The sequence below is a fragment of the Pholcus phalangioides genome, unplaced genomic scaffold (assembly GCF_987345545.1).
Source record: "Pholcus phalangioides strain wild (caught in Gottingen) unplaced genomic scaffold, Ppha-v1.0 ptg000019l_1, whole genome shotgun sequence".
In the NCBI taxonomy this organism is placed as follows: Eukaryota; Metazoa; Arthropoda; class Arachnida; order Araneae; family Pholcidae; genus Pholcus; species Pholcus phalangioides.
The window spans coordinates 7,547,103-7,566,279 of record NW_028301612.1 but is presented as its reverse complement, the minus strand read 5'-3'; the positions used below and the strand labels follow the sequence as shown (position 1 = coordinate 7,566,279).

At 38.4% G+C, this 19,177-nt stretch overlaps 1 protein-coding gene across 1 annotated transcript in view; it reads right to left on the bottom strand.

Moving 5' to 3' along the window:
* Positions 1 to 4,298, bottom strand: part of LOC149071180 (gonadotropin-releasing hormone receptor-like) — a 131,014-nt gene extending 126,716 nt beyond the window's left edge. Inside the window, exon 1 of the mRNA XM_089248240.1 lies at positions 3,112 to 4,298. Within this exon, the coding sequence (XP_089104366.1) occupies positions 3,112 to 3,873 (762 nt within the window). The 5' untranslated portion in view covers positions 3,874 to 4,298. The remainder of the gene's footprint in view (positions 1 to 3,111) is intronic.
* Positions 4,299 to 19,177: the final 14,879 nt, after the last annotated feature.

Here is a 19,177-nt window from a genome sequence, read left to right as displayed (position 1 = left end):
TGACCAATTCGCGAAGTGGCCGGCCGGCCTGTCACGAATTGGCCGCATTTCGGGTTTTGGCAGTTACATATATATATAACCGGATGCTAAATTTATTTGCACGATCCATTTTAGGCTGCGGTTGTAACGGAGCGAAGAGGTAAACTGTACGAGAATTACGACTAGGAAGAAAAAACCGCAAAGGGGGTTGGAGGAAGAGCCGTCCACGCGTAGTAAAAGAGGAAGAGGATTGATAAAATGGCCAGAGAGGGGTTTCTGAAATGTAAAAGGGTGTGGTGGTGGTGATGATGATGACGACGAAGAGGGAGAGAGAAAAAAAGAGGAGAAACGGACCAATCAGCAGATAGCGAGGTGAAAACAAACCGGATTGTTCGAATCCCGAACATCTTTGAGTGCCTCTTTCCTCTTCCTCTCGAGAGTATATGCGATTTAGAACAACGCAATACCGCTAGTCTCTATTATGCACTCCCGTAGCTCGTGGTCGCTTTACTGTGTTCGGCCTTTGATTTGATTCGTAACCCGTAACCCATAGGTATACAGAATACCCCTGCTACATAATATACATCCGAGACATCCCAAATAGAAATTTCTGATTTCTCCTATAGAAGCACAACATGAATCGATTACGCATACAAGGCACCACATTTCACTTCGCAAAGCCGTACTAAAAACATTCTAAACTTTCTCAATATTCGTATTTTACGAACAAGTACTGCAGTAGAATTTCAGGCAGCACACCTTCAGGGCATTCAGTGTTTGTTGTTGACTTATTGGATTATCGGGGCAATGGAAAATTGAATTTAGTGCTTGCTCTATATTTTCAATTTTCTTTTTCGAATTTGTTTATCGTTTGAACTGTATTTTTTTGAGTAAACATCATAAAAGCTTCTTGAAAAAAAAATACTTATTATATCCAAAAGCTAGGGGTGCTCAACTTTTTATAGAATACGGGCCACAAATGGAATTTTTATTGTTGCCCACGGGCCACAATGGAGTGAAGTCATCCATCAGTTCGTTGTCTTTTTAATGGCGTAAAAGATGTTGAATTCAAAACTAGTGCCATACTTTTACACGGGACCCGTCTCCGTTGAATTTTCATTAGGCATATTTGTCCTGAAATCATAATTATCTGCAAATAAAATGTTAGCGGGATATACGAGTGATCTTATATAGGCAGACCTTGCTAGAAAATGTTAGCGGGATATATGAGTGCTCCTATATAGGCAGACCTTGCTAGAAAATGTTGGGCGCTGTAGCCCAGGTCGATAAGATACTCGCCTAAAGTATTTTATGCCAAAGGATGTTTAGAGGTGTCGCGAGTTCGATACCCGGTTCATCCTTGTCGGAAAACTTTCCTGGCACAGGGGTACAACAGTAACGGCGACATGACCGCAGAAAAAATTGCTACCGCAGTGAGTCCCCCATCGAGGGTTAGCGCACCAACCTCTCGATGAGTATAAAAAATGAGCCTGCCGTTCGGAATCGGCAATAAATTGTAGGTCACGGTCTAATTAGCCCTCGTGTGCAGAAAATGACCGTGGTGCGACAAAAACGATCAACGATCTAGAAAATGTTAGCAGGATATATGAGTGAGCCTATATAGGCAGACCTTGCTAGAAAATGTTAGCGGGATAGACAAACGGATACACACTTCTTGAACGGTAGTGGGGGAGAATAGTTCCTTTCCCTCCCTCCGCGTATCTGCCTATGCAGGTATATATTAGTGCTCCTATACGGTACGACCTCGCTAGAACCTGTTGGTGGGATACAGTGGATCCCGCTCATAACGTTCCCACTTAGCAATACTTCCTTCCGTGGTCCCAGTTTTTATTTTAATACTCATATAGATTTCTCATTTAAAGCGTTTTCCCCGCTTACAATGTTTTTTCCTTGAAAGTTTTCTTTGATAAACGTTTATAAGCGAGATCCGCTGTATATATACTCCTATACAGTCACTTCTCGCTTTAAAATGTTGCGGGATACACGCAGTGGATCCCTCTCATATCTTTCCCACTTGGGACGTTTCCCCGCTTAGTACGACTTCTTTTCGCAAACCCAACTCTCCTCATATATCTCAGATAGATTTCCCGTTTAAAGCGTTTTGTCGCTTACAACGTTTTTCACGACAGTTTTTTTTTTTTTGTAAACGTAATTAGAAGGATTCGGGATCCACTGGTACCAGTGCTGCTATACAGTCACAGTTCGCAAGAAAATGTTAGTGAGATATATATATCAATGTTTCTATACTGTCATACCTTGTTAGGAAACGTTAGCGGATAATTTATCACAATGCTTCTATACTTTCAGTCCTCGCTAGAAAATGTTAGCGGGATGCAGTGTTGTCTGAAAAAATAATTTTGAAGAGTAATTCTCAACTCCTTTCCAAAATTTTAAGGGATAATTGTTTTGTAAAAAAGAGGAGAAATTTTTAATTAAAGAGAAACAGATATATTTTAAAAAAACATCAATTTTTTTAAAGGAGCATTTTCACTCCTCAGCAAAATTTGGAGGGGTAAAATTGAATTTTGATGCGTGAATCATGCATCTAGATGCATATTGGCGAACACTTGCGGGATGTATACCAATGCTTCCATACAGTTACAACTCGCTTGAAAATTTTAGCGCGATATATCAATGCTCCTATACAGTCACACCTCGCTAGAAACTGTTAGAGGGGTATATCAATGTTCCTATGCAATAACTTGCACTTACCCGTACATACCCCTCAGAGGCAAAAATATAGTCACATTTCTCTAGAAAATTTTAGCGGGATATGTGAATGCTGCTATACTGTAGCGCCTCGCTATAACGTCACCCCTGGGGCGCGAATAGAAACGGGATGACTGAAGCACAGAGGGAAAAATAAGCACAATCTTCCAGTTACGCTGGTAGGAATCTTCTATTTATGCTGGTAAGAATCTGTTTGAAAACTGACACTGTAAGTGGTTCTGACGTGATACTCAGATCCGACTTTTTCTTTTAGTATAATCTCAGAGAAAGTTATGCAACTCGATCATGATTTTTCGTGAGATAGGGTCATGAGTAAAAAAGAGCAATATTACTTTAGAATCTTAGTAATACGAGAAAGCTGAAACAGAAATTCTGACTTACCTGCGGCAGGCTGAAGAAAGCACTCAATGCCCAGGCTGCAAAGATGAGTTTAATAACTCTTCTCTTTGCGTTTGCTCGACTCATCGGATACTTTATAGCCATGAATCTGTCATATCCAATAACAACCAGAAGAAAAGTCGAAAGGTACAACGAAAACATCTGCATGAACTTGATAATCTTGCACATGGCGGTCCCTGCCAGCCACTGCACAGTGTAAGTCCATGCCGCTTCGGCCACGACACAGAAAGTTGTCACGAACAGGTCCGAGAACGCCAGATGACCTATCAAGAAGTAAACGGTTGACCTCCTTTGCGTGTTCGAGTTCCTGATGGAAGCCAGAACAGCAAGGTTCCCGGTGTACGAGATTGTTGCTATGATCGACAGCACCACGACCCGAGTCACCGTCGACGGTGTGAGTTGTGGTGCGTGCTCAAGACACGCTTCTGTTGTCATCGTAGCGTTCTCGTTCGGAAGAACGTCGACAGAAGAATCCATCGCGCCCCAGATGTTCTTTGTCTTACCAGTCGCGTACAAGCCTTCTTGGTGTAATGCCTGGAATTTCGGACACGAGATGAGCAAAATATCAGCTGGTTGGCTGAAATTAACGTCTCGGGTGCTGTTGAGTTTCAATTCTTCCCAAAATTCCTGCCAATCAGGGCGTTCATCCTGGGAGCTTTTATCACTTATCGACGTTGTTCCCAGCAAATATATCGTAGTCAATAATTTGAATAAATCCACCGCATCACCATGACGGATTAGCATCTTTTCCTGAAGTCATCGGATCATTTACATTTCGTGTCTATTTCGGAAACTTTCCATCAAATATCCATGTTTACGCTATTAAAATCATCACGTCTATATACATCGGAATACTTATATTTCACTCACATATATTCCTCATAATTTCTGGAAAATGTATCCTACATATTGCAAAAACTGCTTATAAGGATGGATTCCCTTGCAGAAAAATTCTTAGTTAATCGTTGATCAACACATTATTTCACCATAATTATCCAAATAGAGAAAATCATGAAAATTCCCCATTTCTCAGATAGTGGAGATTCTACTCTAATAGGATATTAGCACTAATCCCTTACGAATTTGTCAGTCACTGTATTTTTCAAAGGGCAAAAGTTTTGTTATGCGCTGCCTGTAAACTTCCACCGGGACCCACGGTGTCTAAGAGTTTTTTGTTCTGGACTTCAGAGAAGTATTAGATGAGAGTGGACCGGACAATGCGAGAGAGTAAGGGTGGAGAAAATCGGGAGCACTTTTCCCAGCCAAAACTCCACGCCAATTCCAGAGCCAACACTTTGAATGTTGCTATATGAGATCAATTCTCTTCCTCGGATGAGATTAAAAAAAAGTATGGAAAGAATGTGAAATTCCTTTAGACATTTTCAAAAGAAGAAAGACATTTCCGTGTACATAATCAATTCATGTGGATTCTTTTATTCTTTGCAAAAGAAATTTCTCGATTTTAAATCAGATCGATCACATGGTTAACATCTCGAAATAATTTTGCTTCGGTTTATATTAATCTGAACACATAAAATTTTATGTCGGGAAAGTTATGTAAAGGATTTTATTTCGATTGCCTAAATTGGAACCAGAAAATATTTGCATTTTATTGCAAGCAATTCTGTTTGAAAACCAGTTGCGGTTTGCATGTCAAAAATCAGGAATTGTTTGAAACCGTAAATATTTCGAGCAAAGTGAAAATTCCAAAGTAAAAAGCCAAGTATTAATGTCAACGAACCAAAACTAATTTCAAAAAAATTTAAGAGATTAAAAGCAATTAAAAAACTAACTTTAAAAAATTTAGGATCCAAATATTTTAAACTTCTACTAACTTTTCATCGCATTATAATTGAAATGCAATGGCTAGGGGGGTCATTCAAGTATTTAGTCAGCATCGATGGGGGGGTTTCTGATTTGCTGACTTTTGATGACAAGGGGGAGGGGGGGTTTGAATGATGCTTACGTCATCAACCACCCTTTATGAAATATTCTGAATGGCATCTTATTCGGTGCGCCAAAAACGAAAAAAAAAAACCCCTTTCGATAGTTATTGGGCACCTGAACTAACATTATACCTATTGATAAGCCCCCAACAGAGCCACTTTAATGATCTCTCAATGTTTCACGGATCCTTCAAGTGCTCTGGAAATGTTTCCGGGCCGCTTAAGTGCTCTGAAACTGTGCCACGTATCACTGAAGTGATCCGTAATTATTCCACGGATCACTTAAGTAATCTGGGAATGTTCCGCGGGTAACTTGAGTGATATGTAGAACCCGACCGGGGGCCGCTTAAGTGCTCTAAAACTGTGCCACATGTCACTCAAGGGATCTCCAAATGTGCCACGGATCGTTTGAGTGTTCTGTAACAGTGTCGCGGGTTACTTAGGATCTTTGAATGTGAAAGTGATCTTCGAGGCCTACATCAGTGATCTGAAAATGTGCCACGGGCCACTCAAATGCTCTGGAATTGTGCCACGGGACATTTAAGTGATTTGTAAATGTGCCGCTTAGCTAATTTTTACAAAATAAGGTTTGAGGGGGGGGGGACAAGCCACATCAGATGACCTTTAGGTTCACATTTGGTCCGCGGGTCAAGGGTTCACCATATATGGCTTAAATGGTGGGTGGCAATGAATTTTTTAAAGAGAAATTTTGAGTTCTTATCCTTCAAATTGCATTGAAATTAACAGAAATCGATTATAATAAGTTAATAACATATAAAGATATTTTCTTTCAAAATTTTAATTTAAAAAAAAAGTTTGCTTTAAAAAAATATTTTTTTTTTCGTCTGGGGGGGGTACACGAGCCCCCTATGCCCACCCTCCCGCGTACGTTTCTGATCCCACCAATCTGCGTTAGGAGGTAGGGGGCAGTGATGACGAAATTTTGCTTACAAGGGGGGAGGGGGTCACAAATGGCAAAAAATTTGCTGTCAAAATAGTGGCTTTTCATCCTCAGTTTGATATACAAATATTAGAGTTACTTTAATATCCAATTATTAGATAAATACTTAATGTACAGAATGTCTCGTTCTGGTCTTCTCTTTTTTTCCAGCCCCTTTTCTTCCAGTTCCCCTCCCCCTTAAAGCCATACAACAGAGGACGTTATAATAACCTAAAATTTAGATATTCCTGCGGCAGAGTCTGGTCCAAAATTTCGTTCCGATGATGATTCGCGAGTAAAGTGGTGCTCTCTAAAGTATTAAGAGTGCACTCATGTCTCTCATCCTATACTCGCGAGATTGATACTTGTTTAAAAAATTCGTCATTTATGTTGGTCATAGTTTGAACATATGAATATATAAGTCACGTCACATACATACTCAATCCATGGCCCGCGGACCAGATGTGAACCTCGGAATCATCTGATGTAGGCCCCGACGTCAAACCTAATTTTGTAAAAATTGCCTTGGGGTATATTTTCATATAACTCCCTTCTTAGCCGCTGTAGTGGTCGAGTGGTCATAGTGACGGACTCGCATCGCGGGGTCCCGGGTTCGAGCCCCACCGTCACCACAGTGGTGGTCGGCTGAAGTTGGTTTTCTGTGGTTCCCAACTTCAAGGCGCAAATGCGAGCCGATCTCCCCGTTAAAAAGTCTCGCCACAGAGAGCAATAGGCCTACAAACAGTATAAATATTCAGTCACTACACATCACTCACTCCACTTCTGAGATATAGATGGCAGCACTGAAAAATCATACACAACACTAGATACGCACTCAGACTGTTAGGTACACGCACTTACAATTCCGGCACAATTCCCTAGGTAGTAAATTGCCCATAGCGATAGACCTGAGTTGTGCTCGGCTTGAAAAAAAAAAAACTCCCTTCTGATATGCTTTTATATCACTCAAGGGTTATATTTATATATCACTATAACCCGCGTTATATTTCCAGACTTCTTGAGTGATCCACCGCACAGTTTCATAGCGCTTACGTTTTTCGTGGCATATTTTCAGATCTTTCAAGTGACCCACTGATCAATTCCACATCGTTTAAGTATTCCGCCACACGTTTTCTAACGAATAATGTGACCCGCACATTCCGAAGGTTGAGCACCCTTGAGATAGGTGCTCTTCTTCTAATGATGGGTATTTACCGTTGACTCAAAAAGTTATTGAAGTTTACTCCCTACCCCAACTTTTAAGATGTCAATATACCAACGGGAGGGAGATGGGACGGATGAAACTGAATTGACATTTATCACCAAAGAGCCGCTGAGGATGAAACTGACTGGGGATGAAACGGCATTATCTCAGCAAGAGGATGAAACGAGAAAGGATGAATCGGGACATCACCAAATGCAATTATAGTTTCGTTTTCAACCGCCACTACGCCGAGAAGAGGAGTGCAGTTTCGTTAGGACCTATTCCTCACAAGTTTGTAGACCCTCCTTCTCCTCTCGCAGATAATGACCCGCCGCTCTGTCTCAATGAAGAGATTTTAGAAGGAGGTCGAAGACCTTTGAAATGCTGGAAGCTGCGCGTGCATGTGTTGTGAACCTAACGTGAAGTATGTTTTTTGTGTATGCTTATAAATGTGCTGTATGTTTATAATGCTTATTAATGTAGTGTACTTGTCATCTGCAGTTAATTTTTCTAACTATGAGTGAAGTGTAATGATTGAATAATTGTACTGTTGTGTAGGTATGTTTCTCTCTGTGGTGAGACTTTTTCAACGGGGAAATCAGCTCGCATTCACGCCTCGAAGTTAGGAACCACAGAAAACCAACTTCAGCGAACTACCTCTGTAGCAACGCTGGGGTTCGAACGATGCGATTCCGTCACTATGACCACTCTAGAACCACAGCGGTACAAACTTTTGATCGTGAGCACATGAATTTTCAGGCTCTATCAAGCGTTTGTTGAGGAATTGCTAAGGAGTAATATGTGAAAATTATGTAAGAAAATACTTTCAATATAGATTCGTAATTCCTTTTTTACAAATTGCCATAGTGTTCGAATTTTCAATCATCATTCGAGATTTCCCACAAGTGCAAATGAATATGCGAAACTAATTTCGGATCCCTGGGTGCATGTCCCGTTTGACCTTGTGGGAAAACGACACCGAGCTTCATGAGACCATGGGTCCAGCGTGTTAAGTTAAAAGTGTCATTGAGGTTCCATAAACGGTCGGGTTGGAATCTGTTTGCAATTTCTGGGACTTAGGGTACTTTTACCAAAACAATTACCAGCTCAGCGCGGTACGTACAGCTACTGGCCAATTGCTTACATTTATTTGCATCGCTAATGAAATGTGGTGGAAGTGGAATGCACTGGCGGACAGCCGTCCCTTATTCCACTGCGGAACTTCTAACGAATAGGTACATGTTGGAATGTGTGTGTGTTCGTATAGTGAACCTTCCGTGAAGTTCGTTTCTGTGTAATGATTGTTATATGTAGTGTTGCCACATGCAATCATTTTTTTAAACGATGAGTTTTTTCTCAACTCATAGTGAGTGAAGAGTGAAATGTAATGAATGAATATCATATCGTTGTAGGCCTGTTGTTCTCTGTGGCGAGACTTCTTAACGGGGAGATCGGCTCTCATTCGCGCCTCGAAGTTGGGAACCTCAGAAAACCAGCTTCAGCCGACCACCACTGCGGTGACGGGAGGGGGGAGGTTTGAACCCGGATCCTCGTGGGCGAGTCCGTCACTATGACCACTCGACCACCGCAGCGGCAGGAGAGCTGTCCCTTCTCATTTGGCTACTGCTTGATTTATATATCGTTTCGCGAACTTCTCTGTAATTAACTGATCATCTAATACAAGGGTACTCATTGCAGCCCAGCTGCACTCTCCAGCCTTGAGAGGGTGCGAGCAACTTCATTGGTTTGAAAACGATTCGCGGGTCACTTAAGTGACGTTAAAACGGGTGCCGCAGATCAACCAAGTGCAAGCGCCTGTCATTTGGGGGGAACCGGGGAAGGCCGTTCCCCGCCTCCCCCGGTTCTCTCTGTACCTGGCTTTTACAAAAAATTTAAAAATACAACAGAAATGAACAAACACGGTCAAATGTATACACAGGGTGCATAGGTAACAGGGCGTATGACATTTTACTGGCAAACCATAGATCCTAGAGGCACACTTCCAATGAGGAAAAGTATTCAAATAACGTGTGATACTCAGGTATGTCACTTATGTTGCAAGGAATTGTGTAGTTATTAGGGCACACGGGAACTGTATAAAATTTTTTTTTTTTTAAATTTTAATAACAATCCCTTGCAATGAATATATCTGAGTACTACATGCTATTTGGATACTTTCTAAATGCAAGTATGTCCATCATCATCAACAGCCATTTTCAATCCACTGCTGGATGAAGGTCTCCTCTAAATTTTTCCATTTTTCTCTGTCTGATGCTTTAGCCATCCAGTGGACTCCTGCCACTTTCCTGATCTCGTCAATCCATCTTGCGTCCACATGCAAGATGGATTGACGAGATATATACCCTGTATATATACATATATTAAGTATATCTTCTTCACCCTGCCTCACAGATCAAATCTTGGAGCTCACTCAGTGTTACAGAATTAGGGTGGGGGCATAGTGCGTCCGTGTTTCAGATTCTGGAAAATCGCGTCATCTCCGATTGGTTAAAAGCCCGAATTTCCAGCTAAAAAGGTTGAAATTCGGGTTTTTAACCAATCGGAGACAACGCGGGTTTCCAGAATCTGAAATACGGAAGCACTATGTTCGCACCCTTATTCTGTAAAACAGTGTCCTTCAATTTCCTCCACAGAAAGTAGTCCCGGGAAGGAGGAAGTAAGGTCGGATGAGCATGGAGTTCCGTCCATGTCTGTTCCAGTACATGTGGAATAGTTCAATGCAGATGACTCTATTGCCGAAGTGTTCCTCAAGAAAGGCAAAAACCTTGTGGTACGGAGTGGTTGGGCCCCATCTTGCATGAACCACAGAGTGTCTTATCGATCCTCCTACACAGGCGACAACCTATTCCACAACTGCAACCTGCTGTTCAGTAGTGATCGTTTGCGTCATCTCTGTGCTTACGAAGGTGCACGATTTTGAATCTATTGCGACGTGATTGCAATGACTGCTTGCAAAGGAAAATGCGTTTATAGCCTATTTCTCGGACTCCAAACTGCGATTACAGCACACAACGCCCCTATCGGTAGCATATGTAACTAATTTTGAAATGTCTGTATTCGATTTTTACGGCTTTCAGAATAAACATACAGCTTGTTTTATTCTTCTATCGATCACCATGTTCCCAAGTTATTTCATTTTAAAACCAGGGAGGCCGACCAATACCACGACACTGCCAGAATTACGAACAGCTTTAGATGATTTTTCTTTTTGCGCCTCACTACCCCGTCTTAAATCAGGGCCCAAACATCAAGAAGTGAGACCCTTTCTACTTATCGAGTTGATTTATGAGTAAATTTATGGCATTAAGTTTACACATTTATAACTACAACAATTTTATAATGCCACAAAGAAATTTCGCGAGAATGCTAGTTTCACTTTTAAAAGACTTTCCATTGGTAATTATACATCGGCCATGATGTGGTATTAAATTAATTCTTTTGATATCCATAATAATGCTTGCCATCATCAATGCGTATCGTTCCAACTTGATATCACAAACAGAAACACGGAACACTTCGAATTCATCCAAAAATTTAATGAACGACACAATATGAATTTATTCATTTTGGGATCTGTTAAAGTAAGATGAAACTGCAGGTTAGCGGAATCATTCCCAGTGGTTATTTGTTATTCAATATGTATGTCCAGTTTTCTCCGCTTAAATCCAATGCAAATGGTTCATGGTTTTAGTTTGAAAAGCTATGTAATTTCCGTTCTTAGTTATTGAATATGCAATACGTCGATTCATGCACAAAACTCTCGGCACAGCTGCTAATTTTCGTATATACGAGTGGAGTTGAAATTCAGAAATTTACCATTTCCTCGCTCTCTTTGTCCACATCTGTGATTCAATATATTCCTTACACACACACACGGAAGGATTTAATATCACATTCATACCTCAGCAAATTCTGTCACATCTTGGAATGATATGTAGACATGTATAAGAGAGTGATAACATTGTTTCCTAACGTTATTAAACTGGTCTGTGAATTACCTTAAATGATATTGTACGGAACTTTTTAACCATGTTTTTCATTTTCCCGATATTTTTCTATGTTTTGAGTACTGAATTACTTTCATACTTCGATGATATAAATGCAAAAACAAGATAGCAGTTATGGTATTCTTAAATCATCAATCGAAACAAAATTAATCGGGGGTCTTCTACACATGGGCTACGTGTGGCATGCCGACAATTTTGAGTAAATAACTACTGAACACTGAAAGACGACTACAATAACTGATAATGGCCTATGGCCATCTTAGAGCTCATTATAATTAAAACACATATATGCACACACATTGCGTAGCATTACATAATTTACAGGAATGCTCAAATGATTTCGAGAATTAGGAAAGAAATAATTTAAAAATTATTGAAAGTAATTTCAGAATAAACAGAAAAATTAATTTAATTTTTTTAGAATTAATGAAAACAAATAATTTTAGAAGAAGTAAAACTTCATATTTAAGAAAATAATTTCATAATCGGGTGATATGGTAATTTATATTTAATGAAAAGCATTACTTAAATAATTAATGCAACATCGTCATTTTAATGAAAAATAATAATTTCTAAATTAACTTCTGCAATGAAAGAAGTACTTTTTGAACAAATGAAAATTCATATTCAATGAAAGAAATAATATCTGAATTAATGAAAGTCCATATCTACAGCGATACAAATACCACACAAAATGCAAGGTCCACAACAGGAAAATTGTCCAACTAGATGACTGAAAAAAAAAGAAGCTTGTAAAAAATATGGATGTCAAATGTAACCAAAATGCAGCAACCCAATATAGAAGCATTTTTCACGAAAGAAAAAACTGATAATTAATACTATATGATGCACTGTCCATAAAAAAAAATTATGGTTTCCTATCTAAGTATAGATAGAATAATAATAATAATAAATAAGAAGTTACGACGACTTGATGTAAGCTATTTCATTTATTGTAAACTCCTATGATTGACCCTCTTGGAGAAAAACTCGTCTACGAATTTGCTAATCCCATCTATACCCTGAACGAGGTTATAGATAAAAATTCAAAAAGTATGGGCCCAAGGGCACTTCCTTGAGGGATGCCACTCTTCACACCTGTCCAATTAGAAAACTCTCCGTTCAACATAACCCGTTATGACTTACCGCTCAACTACGATTCTATCTAATACAACAAGTTGCATCCACTCCTAATCTCATGTAAACGCTTCAAGAGTTTACCATGTTGGACCCAATCGAATGCCTTCTGGAAATCGAGGTAAGCAACATCTACATTTTAGCCGTTACCCAAAGTCCGACAATACATTATTCTCGTCTATCAACTTCACCAATTGCCTTTTGATAATATTTTTCCAAAATTTTCGAGCGGGAGCTCGTCAAACTCACTGGAAGATAATTGCGCACAGCTTCTCTACTACCCTTTTCAAATATCGGAGCCCACATTAGTGTGTTTCTAATCCCCTCGGACGATACCCTCAGCAAGACTACTTCTGTAAATCTGTTCAACTGGCCCAAACAGTTCATTAGCACATTCCCTGAGGACCCTAGAATAAATATCATCTGTTTCTGGTGCTTTGCTTGCACACATATTTTTTTAAGTTTTGAGACTTCCACATCTTCCACTTGAATATCGTTGATGACTTTATCACTCCATTGCATACCCGTGCTCTGTATATCACTTTCTCTATTAAAAACTGATGCCTAAAAGTCATTGAAAGCCCAACAAATGTCCACATTGCACTCTACCCTAGATTTTTCTATTTAGAGAGGGTGAACTGTTCCATTACATCCATTGTTGGCATAATTGAAAAATTATCTGGGATCAGCACCGATGTTGCCTGCCAAACTTGATTCAACTTCCTTTTTACTTTCCCTAATCACCGTCTTCAATGTCTTTCTATTTTCAGCAAATCATGACAGGTCACCTATTCCACTTTTATATTTTATAAATGTCTTTTTCTTCTCAAGATAAAGATTACGCAATTTTTTCTTGAACCGAGTGGGGTGCGAAAAACAAACAGGTCTTTAACGAACAAAGGGTATGACATCATGCGAAATAGATAATAGGCTTGCCTTAAATTCTTCCCATTGACATACCACAGCAACTGATTTGAACTGGTATTTGAAAACTCCTGCTAAAAAAATACCTTTCTCTCAAAAGGTCAATCTTGATTGCTCGATGACTTTAACGTGCCAGTTTTAAATAGAGAAAGTGATATGCCTTGCACAGGTATGCCATGGGGCGATAAAGTCCTCAACGACATTCAAGTGGAAGATGTGGAAGTAATGAAACTCCTGAAAATGTATTTACAAGCAACCAGGACCAGATATTTATTCTAGAATCCTCAGGGTGTCACGACACGATCATCACTAGAAGAAAACTCGTCCCCTACCTCTCAAAACATGTTCACCAAGATTCTCAAAACTTGTGAAAACTAAATCCAAAACATAGAAGTACGTCCTAGTGGCTTCTGATACCTGCTAATACAGATGATCATCGAGCAATAAGAAAGCTTTTCTCATATTCATCTCTAGCCGATAGGTTCTCCCAATCGATACCGGGGTAATTGACATCCCCTAATATGACAACCCTCTTATGCTTACACAAGGGGGAAATTTCTTCGTGAAGTTTGGAGATGTAGTTCGAAACCTTTTCGGTGGATTATAACAAACTACTACCACATAAGTTTAAGATGTTTTTTTGTTTTCAAGCTCAACCCATGTAGTTTCAATAGCACTAGTCTGTATGTTACAATGAATGAAATATCATTTCATTGACTCAAAAAAAATCATATTTTATTTAAAATATAATTTATGTACATAACAATTTCATGTTCAATGAAATAACTTGAAATTCATATACAGGGTGATTCTAAATTCATGGAACAAACTTTGCGAGGCGATGGAAGACTCCCAAGCGAGCATTTTTGGTCATAGAATGTGTGGTCGAATCGCAATACCAAAGGGGGTAGAGGGTGTTTTTAGAGAGTGCACAACAGCACTTCACCGAAAACAAATTATTCATATTATTTTGACGGATTTGCTTCGATACGTGCTATCAATCATTCGAGGGTGCAGAGTATTGTGATGTAGTAGGCATTTTCACGTTGCAATCTGTGCAACTAAAATTCTACCTCAAGTCATTAGTAAATTACAGGAAGCAATTTCAAATTTACTTTTAGAAAATATTAACAAACTAATGAGAGAAATAATTTCAGAATTAATGAGAGAAATAATTTCAGAATTAATGAAAGAAATAATTTCAGAATTAATAAAAGGAACAATTTCAGAATTGATGAAAGAAAGAATTTCAGAATCAATGAAAATCCGTATTTAGTGAGAGAAATAATTTGTGTGGTAATGAGAAAATTTATATTTAATGAGAGAATTCATTTCCGAAGTAAAGGAAAAAATTCAATAAAAATCCAAATATAATGAAAGAAATAATTTCTTTCTAAGCATCTTTCTAAATCCGTTCTTAACGGAAAGTTTCAATTTTTACCTCAATGTCTGCAAGGTTAAAGAACCCTACAGTAAGTATTAACCCTTATATTGAATGGAGAGGTTTTATAGCCGAAAGCTTAACATGTAAGTCACTGTCCGGTTTATCGATTTCATTGATATCGGTGAAAAACTGTAATGTTCAGCACATATTGAAAGGCAAATGTTTCTTCTCCTTACTTTATTTTCGGTCATGTTCTGTTCCAAAGGGTATCGCCATGTGTTGGTAATGGACGTGAGAAACTGTTAACGGAAGGGCTTGAAAGAAAAGGTGAATCCTTCTGGTATCGGATACCGTTTCGAATTCTATTCGATTTAATGTTATCGTTGCTTTGCAACCACTGCTATTCGCAGGAATAGAACAAACTCGAATTGAAAACATAAAAAGTTCCGAAAAGAAATTGTAACCATTTGTATAAGAAAACGTAATTTTGCTGATTCCACTTGAATTTTGAATTCAAATCAAAATGAATCGAAGCATGAATTTGTTTCAACGGGATTCCACTTGATGTATGGAAATTCTGTGTTATCTAATAAAAAAAACACATGCAGCTTAACGCCTACGAGAAGCATCAATCGAATCATTTCCATTTCAGATGTCCCGTATTTTACATTAACGTCGTCTACCACAACAGCTCTTCAATACATTCTATTAAGGCATCAAAAAGAAAACAGCTATTCAATTTCGTTTTCTTTCTGGAAAATATTTGCGTTCTCCGTGTTGTGTTCATGTTGAAATCGTTGAATATCAAAAAAAGAAATCTTCGGAAAAATACGTATTTATATTTCATATTTTATAAGGATTTACATACTTTCAAATACGAGTATATAGTCTTCAAATGTGAGAAAGGACCACTTTAAATGTGGGAAAAGAGCGTTGTCCGTCAGTTTTTGCTGTTCTTTCATAACTGTTCTCGGATTTTTAAATTCGAAAATCTCAGTGAATATTGCACTTAGACACATGAATTTCTTTTTCTGTTGGACTAACAGAAAACAGACAACTTTCTAATTGGAAATAAGAAAACAAGGTGACCGTATAAATATTTAGATTTCTTTATTTTGTGAAACACTATTTTCACTCTCAGAACTGGTGCAGGGTAATTTTTGAACGCCTTTTGAATATTGAACATTTTTCAAATTGAAACTATAGCTCTACGACGGACGGTGGATGAGATAGAGGACTCATTAGCACTTACAGGACACCCTGTATATATAGAGCTATCGCCAAATTCATTGCGCAAGGAGACTGGATAAGAATCATTAAGAAATGGCCTAAATATGGGTGGAATCACCAAACAAAAAAAAAATTCGATAGAACATAAAATTGGAATTTTTCGATGATAATCGATGTGATGCGACTTTTTTTCTCCCAAATAAAAAAAAACGAAAAAATCTCTTGATAATCTTTAGGAAAGAAAAAATTTCCAGCAAGGGCAGTTGAATTTTTCGCTCCTGAATATATCTTCGCATCAGCCAGCTGTTATAAACCTTCGTCATGAAAGAAATAACAATTTCAGATATCTGCAGTTACATGACAAATATGTCTTGGAAATGCATAATCGATTCGACGTACGAATGACCTTAATGATATTAATGGCCTTAATTGGAATTTTTCTGTGAAAAAAAAAACAATATTTATCTCTGATAAAATCACTCATTCCATAATCCAAAATTATCACATAAATAAATTGAAAATTTTCTTTAAGTTTTGAGAAGTTACCAAACTGCTAAACTGTGAAAACATGAAAACTGGTTTGAAGTGTGAATACAGGGTTTTTTTTTAAATGGTTTGACACTTCAAGTTTCTGTGACATTGTCTCAGGAAAGTGCGAGGTGGCAGTGATTTAAAAAGGGGGAAGAACGGAGACAGAATTTCCCAAACAAATAGAAGTTTAAAAAAAAATTGGGTGCTCTTGGAATTCAAAAGAAATTTGGATTAAACATTTACAATCACGCCGAAATTTTCAGAAAAGAGTGCAGGATTTCCGAAAAGAGGAAAGAAACATAAATTCTCAGAAAAGAACGAAAAACAGAAAATTTCAGAAAAGTGCAAGAGCTCGGGAATTCGAAAAGGGGTAGGGATGAGGTAAAGAGAAATTTAAATGAAGGGCTAGGATGGGCAGAGTAATTCAGAAATAAGCAGATATTTACGTAGAAAAAACATGATTGTTGGGACAGAAACGGAGGAAGCAGGAAGCATTTTAAGAAAAAGGAAGGGGTGCCAAAATAAAGGAAAAAGCAAGAGTGCAAAGTTCAGGAAAAAGGAGTGCAAAAATTCAGGAGAGGGCAGAGGCGCAAAAATCTAGGAAAAGTCAAAAGAGGCGTGTACAAATTTGGAAAAAGCCAGTGGTGCAAAAAAAGGCAGGTGTACAAAAGTTCAGAAAAGAGCAGGGGGGTGTAAAAATTCAGAAAAGAGCAGGGAGTGTAAAAATTCAGAAAAGAGCAGGGGGTGCAAAAATTCAGAAAAAGTCTGGAGCGCAAAAATTCAGAAAAAGTCTGGAGCGCAAAAATTCAGAAAAAGTCTGGAGCGCAAAAACTCAAGAACAAGCATGCGTGCAGAAATTTAGAAAAGGACAGATGTACAAAAATTCAGAAAAGGACAGATGTACAAAAATTCAGGAAAAAGCAGGCATGCAGAAATTCAGAAAAGAGCCGATGTGCAAACATTCAAGAAAAGGCAGAAGTGCAAAAATAATAAGTTAATCTTATGTCTATGGCAAAAATTCAGAAGAGGGCAGAGGTTCAAAAATTCAGAAAGAAGCAGGGACGCAGGAGTTCAATAAGGTCATGGACGAGAATAGATATTCAGAAAAAAAGCAGGTTGCAGTTATTCAGAAAAATTACAAGGGCGCATGAATTCAGAAGAAGCAGGTGCGCAGGAATTAAGAAAATAGTTGGAAGAGAAGAAATATTCACAGAAGAGAGCAAAGGAAGGGCGAAAACTCCGGAAAAGAGATTTATTGTAGTTACTTTAACATATTGCAGAAATTTCGTCCAAATCCTAATGGACACGACACATGAAATAATTTTTCTCGAGACAACGAGGTTAAATGTATAAATGACATGTGATCCTGGTCCATGGTCGGTTTTCCAGAATCAAAGTCTCTACATGGAAACTATATCGCCTCAGCAATTTGATCCTTTAAGAGCTTCATTAGGTCGTTTCAAAATTGTATAAAAATCCACATAATCATTTAAAATCATCACATAATCGTGACGATGGCTAAGTGACAGATAGTCGGAACTATGTGAGAGCAAATGTCTTCCTCAAACTTCCTTGAAAAGAGCAAGAACATTTGCACGCTTTTCACCCTCTACCGGCTTGCTTGTTCACATCTAATCCATGTATAATTTCGAATCTTTCCTCTATAGAGAAGTGGTATCAGAAATTTCATCCATTAACTACTTCCGGACAACTGTGTTTTAGTTGTACCGGGCCGTGCCTAGTCCACAACAAAACCAGAACTAAACCAGCCTATTTCTCTACCCATTTGACGACATCTGTTTTCTGATTAGCCAATTTACTACTCCACAAATCATAAACAAGTGAAAACTGTGATTATCAGAGTGAAATCACCAATATAAGCGTGTATGTTCGTAGTAGATACGGTGAAATATACATGTATGTGCATGGCCATAACGTATTTATGTTGTCAGGAATTGTGCTTGATTCATGTTCGTGCTGGGTGCTGTGTCTTCCATCTTTATAAATACGGATGGTAATTCATGAATTTTCATGTTAATTAAATATTATGTTAAAGGTCTGCCTGCTCTCAGCGGAGAAAGTTTCTTATATTGCAGACGGGCTCGCATTCGCGTCAAAACTTCGAAACTGGAAAACCGCAGAAGACAAATTTCAGCCAACTACCACTGTGTCGCCAACAGCATTCGGATCTGTATCCTTACGGTGCCCACATTACCGCAAAGCGGCACCGCTATCCACTGAAGATGTTTACTGCATCTGCATACGAGACCTTTAGTCATCATTTCACCTTTGACCTTTAGATTAAAACACCACAACTGATATTGTCAAAATCATTTGTCACTTACTTTTAATGAGAAAAATAGGCATTCCTAAATAGCAAAAGTATCGAAAGAAAAATAAATAAAAGGTTTACATTGATATCAAAACCTCAACGATCATCAAAGTCACATGAGTTTGTTATCATTTCACTTGAAATGAAATATATATTCCACTCATACTTCTAAATGGAAGTTTGTGCTTGTCTAACACACACACACAAACGCCATTGCTACCTCTATCAACAAATAGTCGAAATCATATTTTCGATAGGACATAATCGTCAATAACTCTCATATTTACATCGTTACCCTCAGGCGAAAGACCACAATCTTGGACCCATATGTGTGTTGCACACGAGGATTCCGATAAATAGTGATGAAGAATCTATTGGGATATATATTCCGG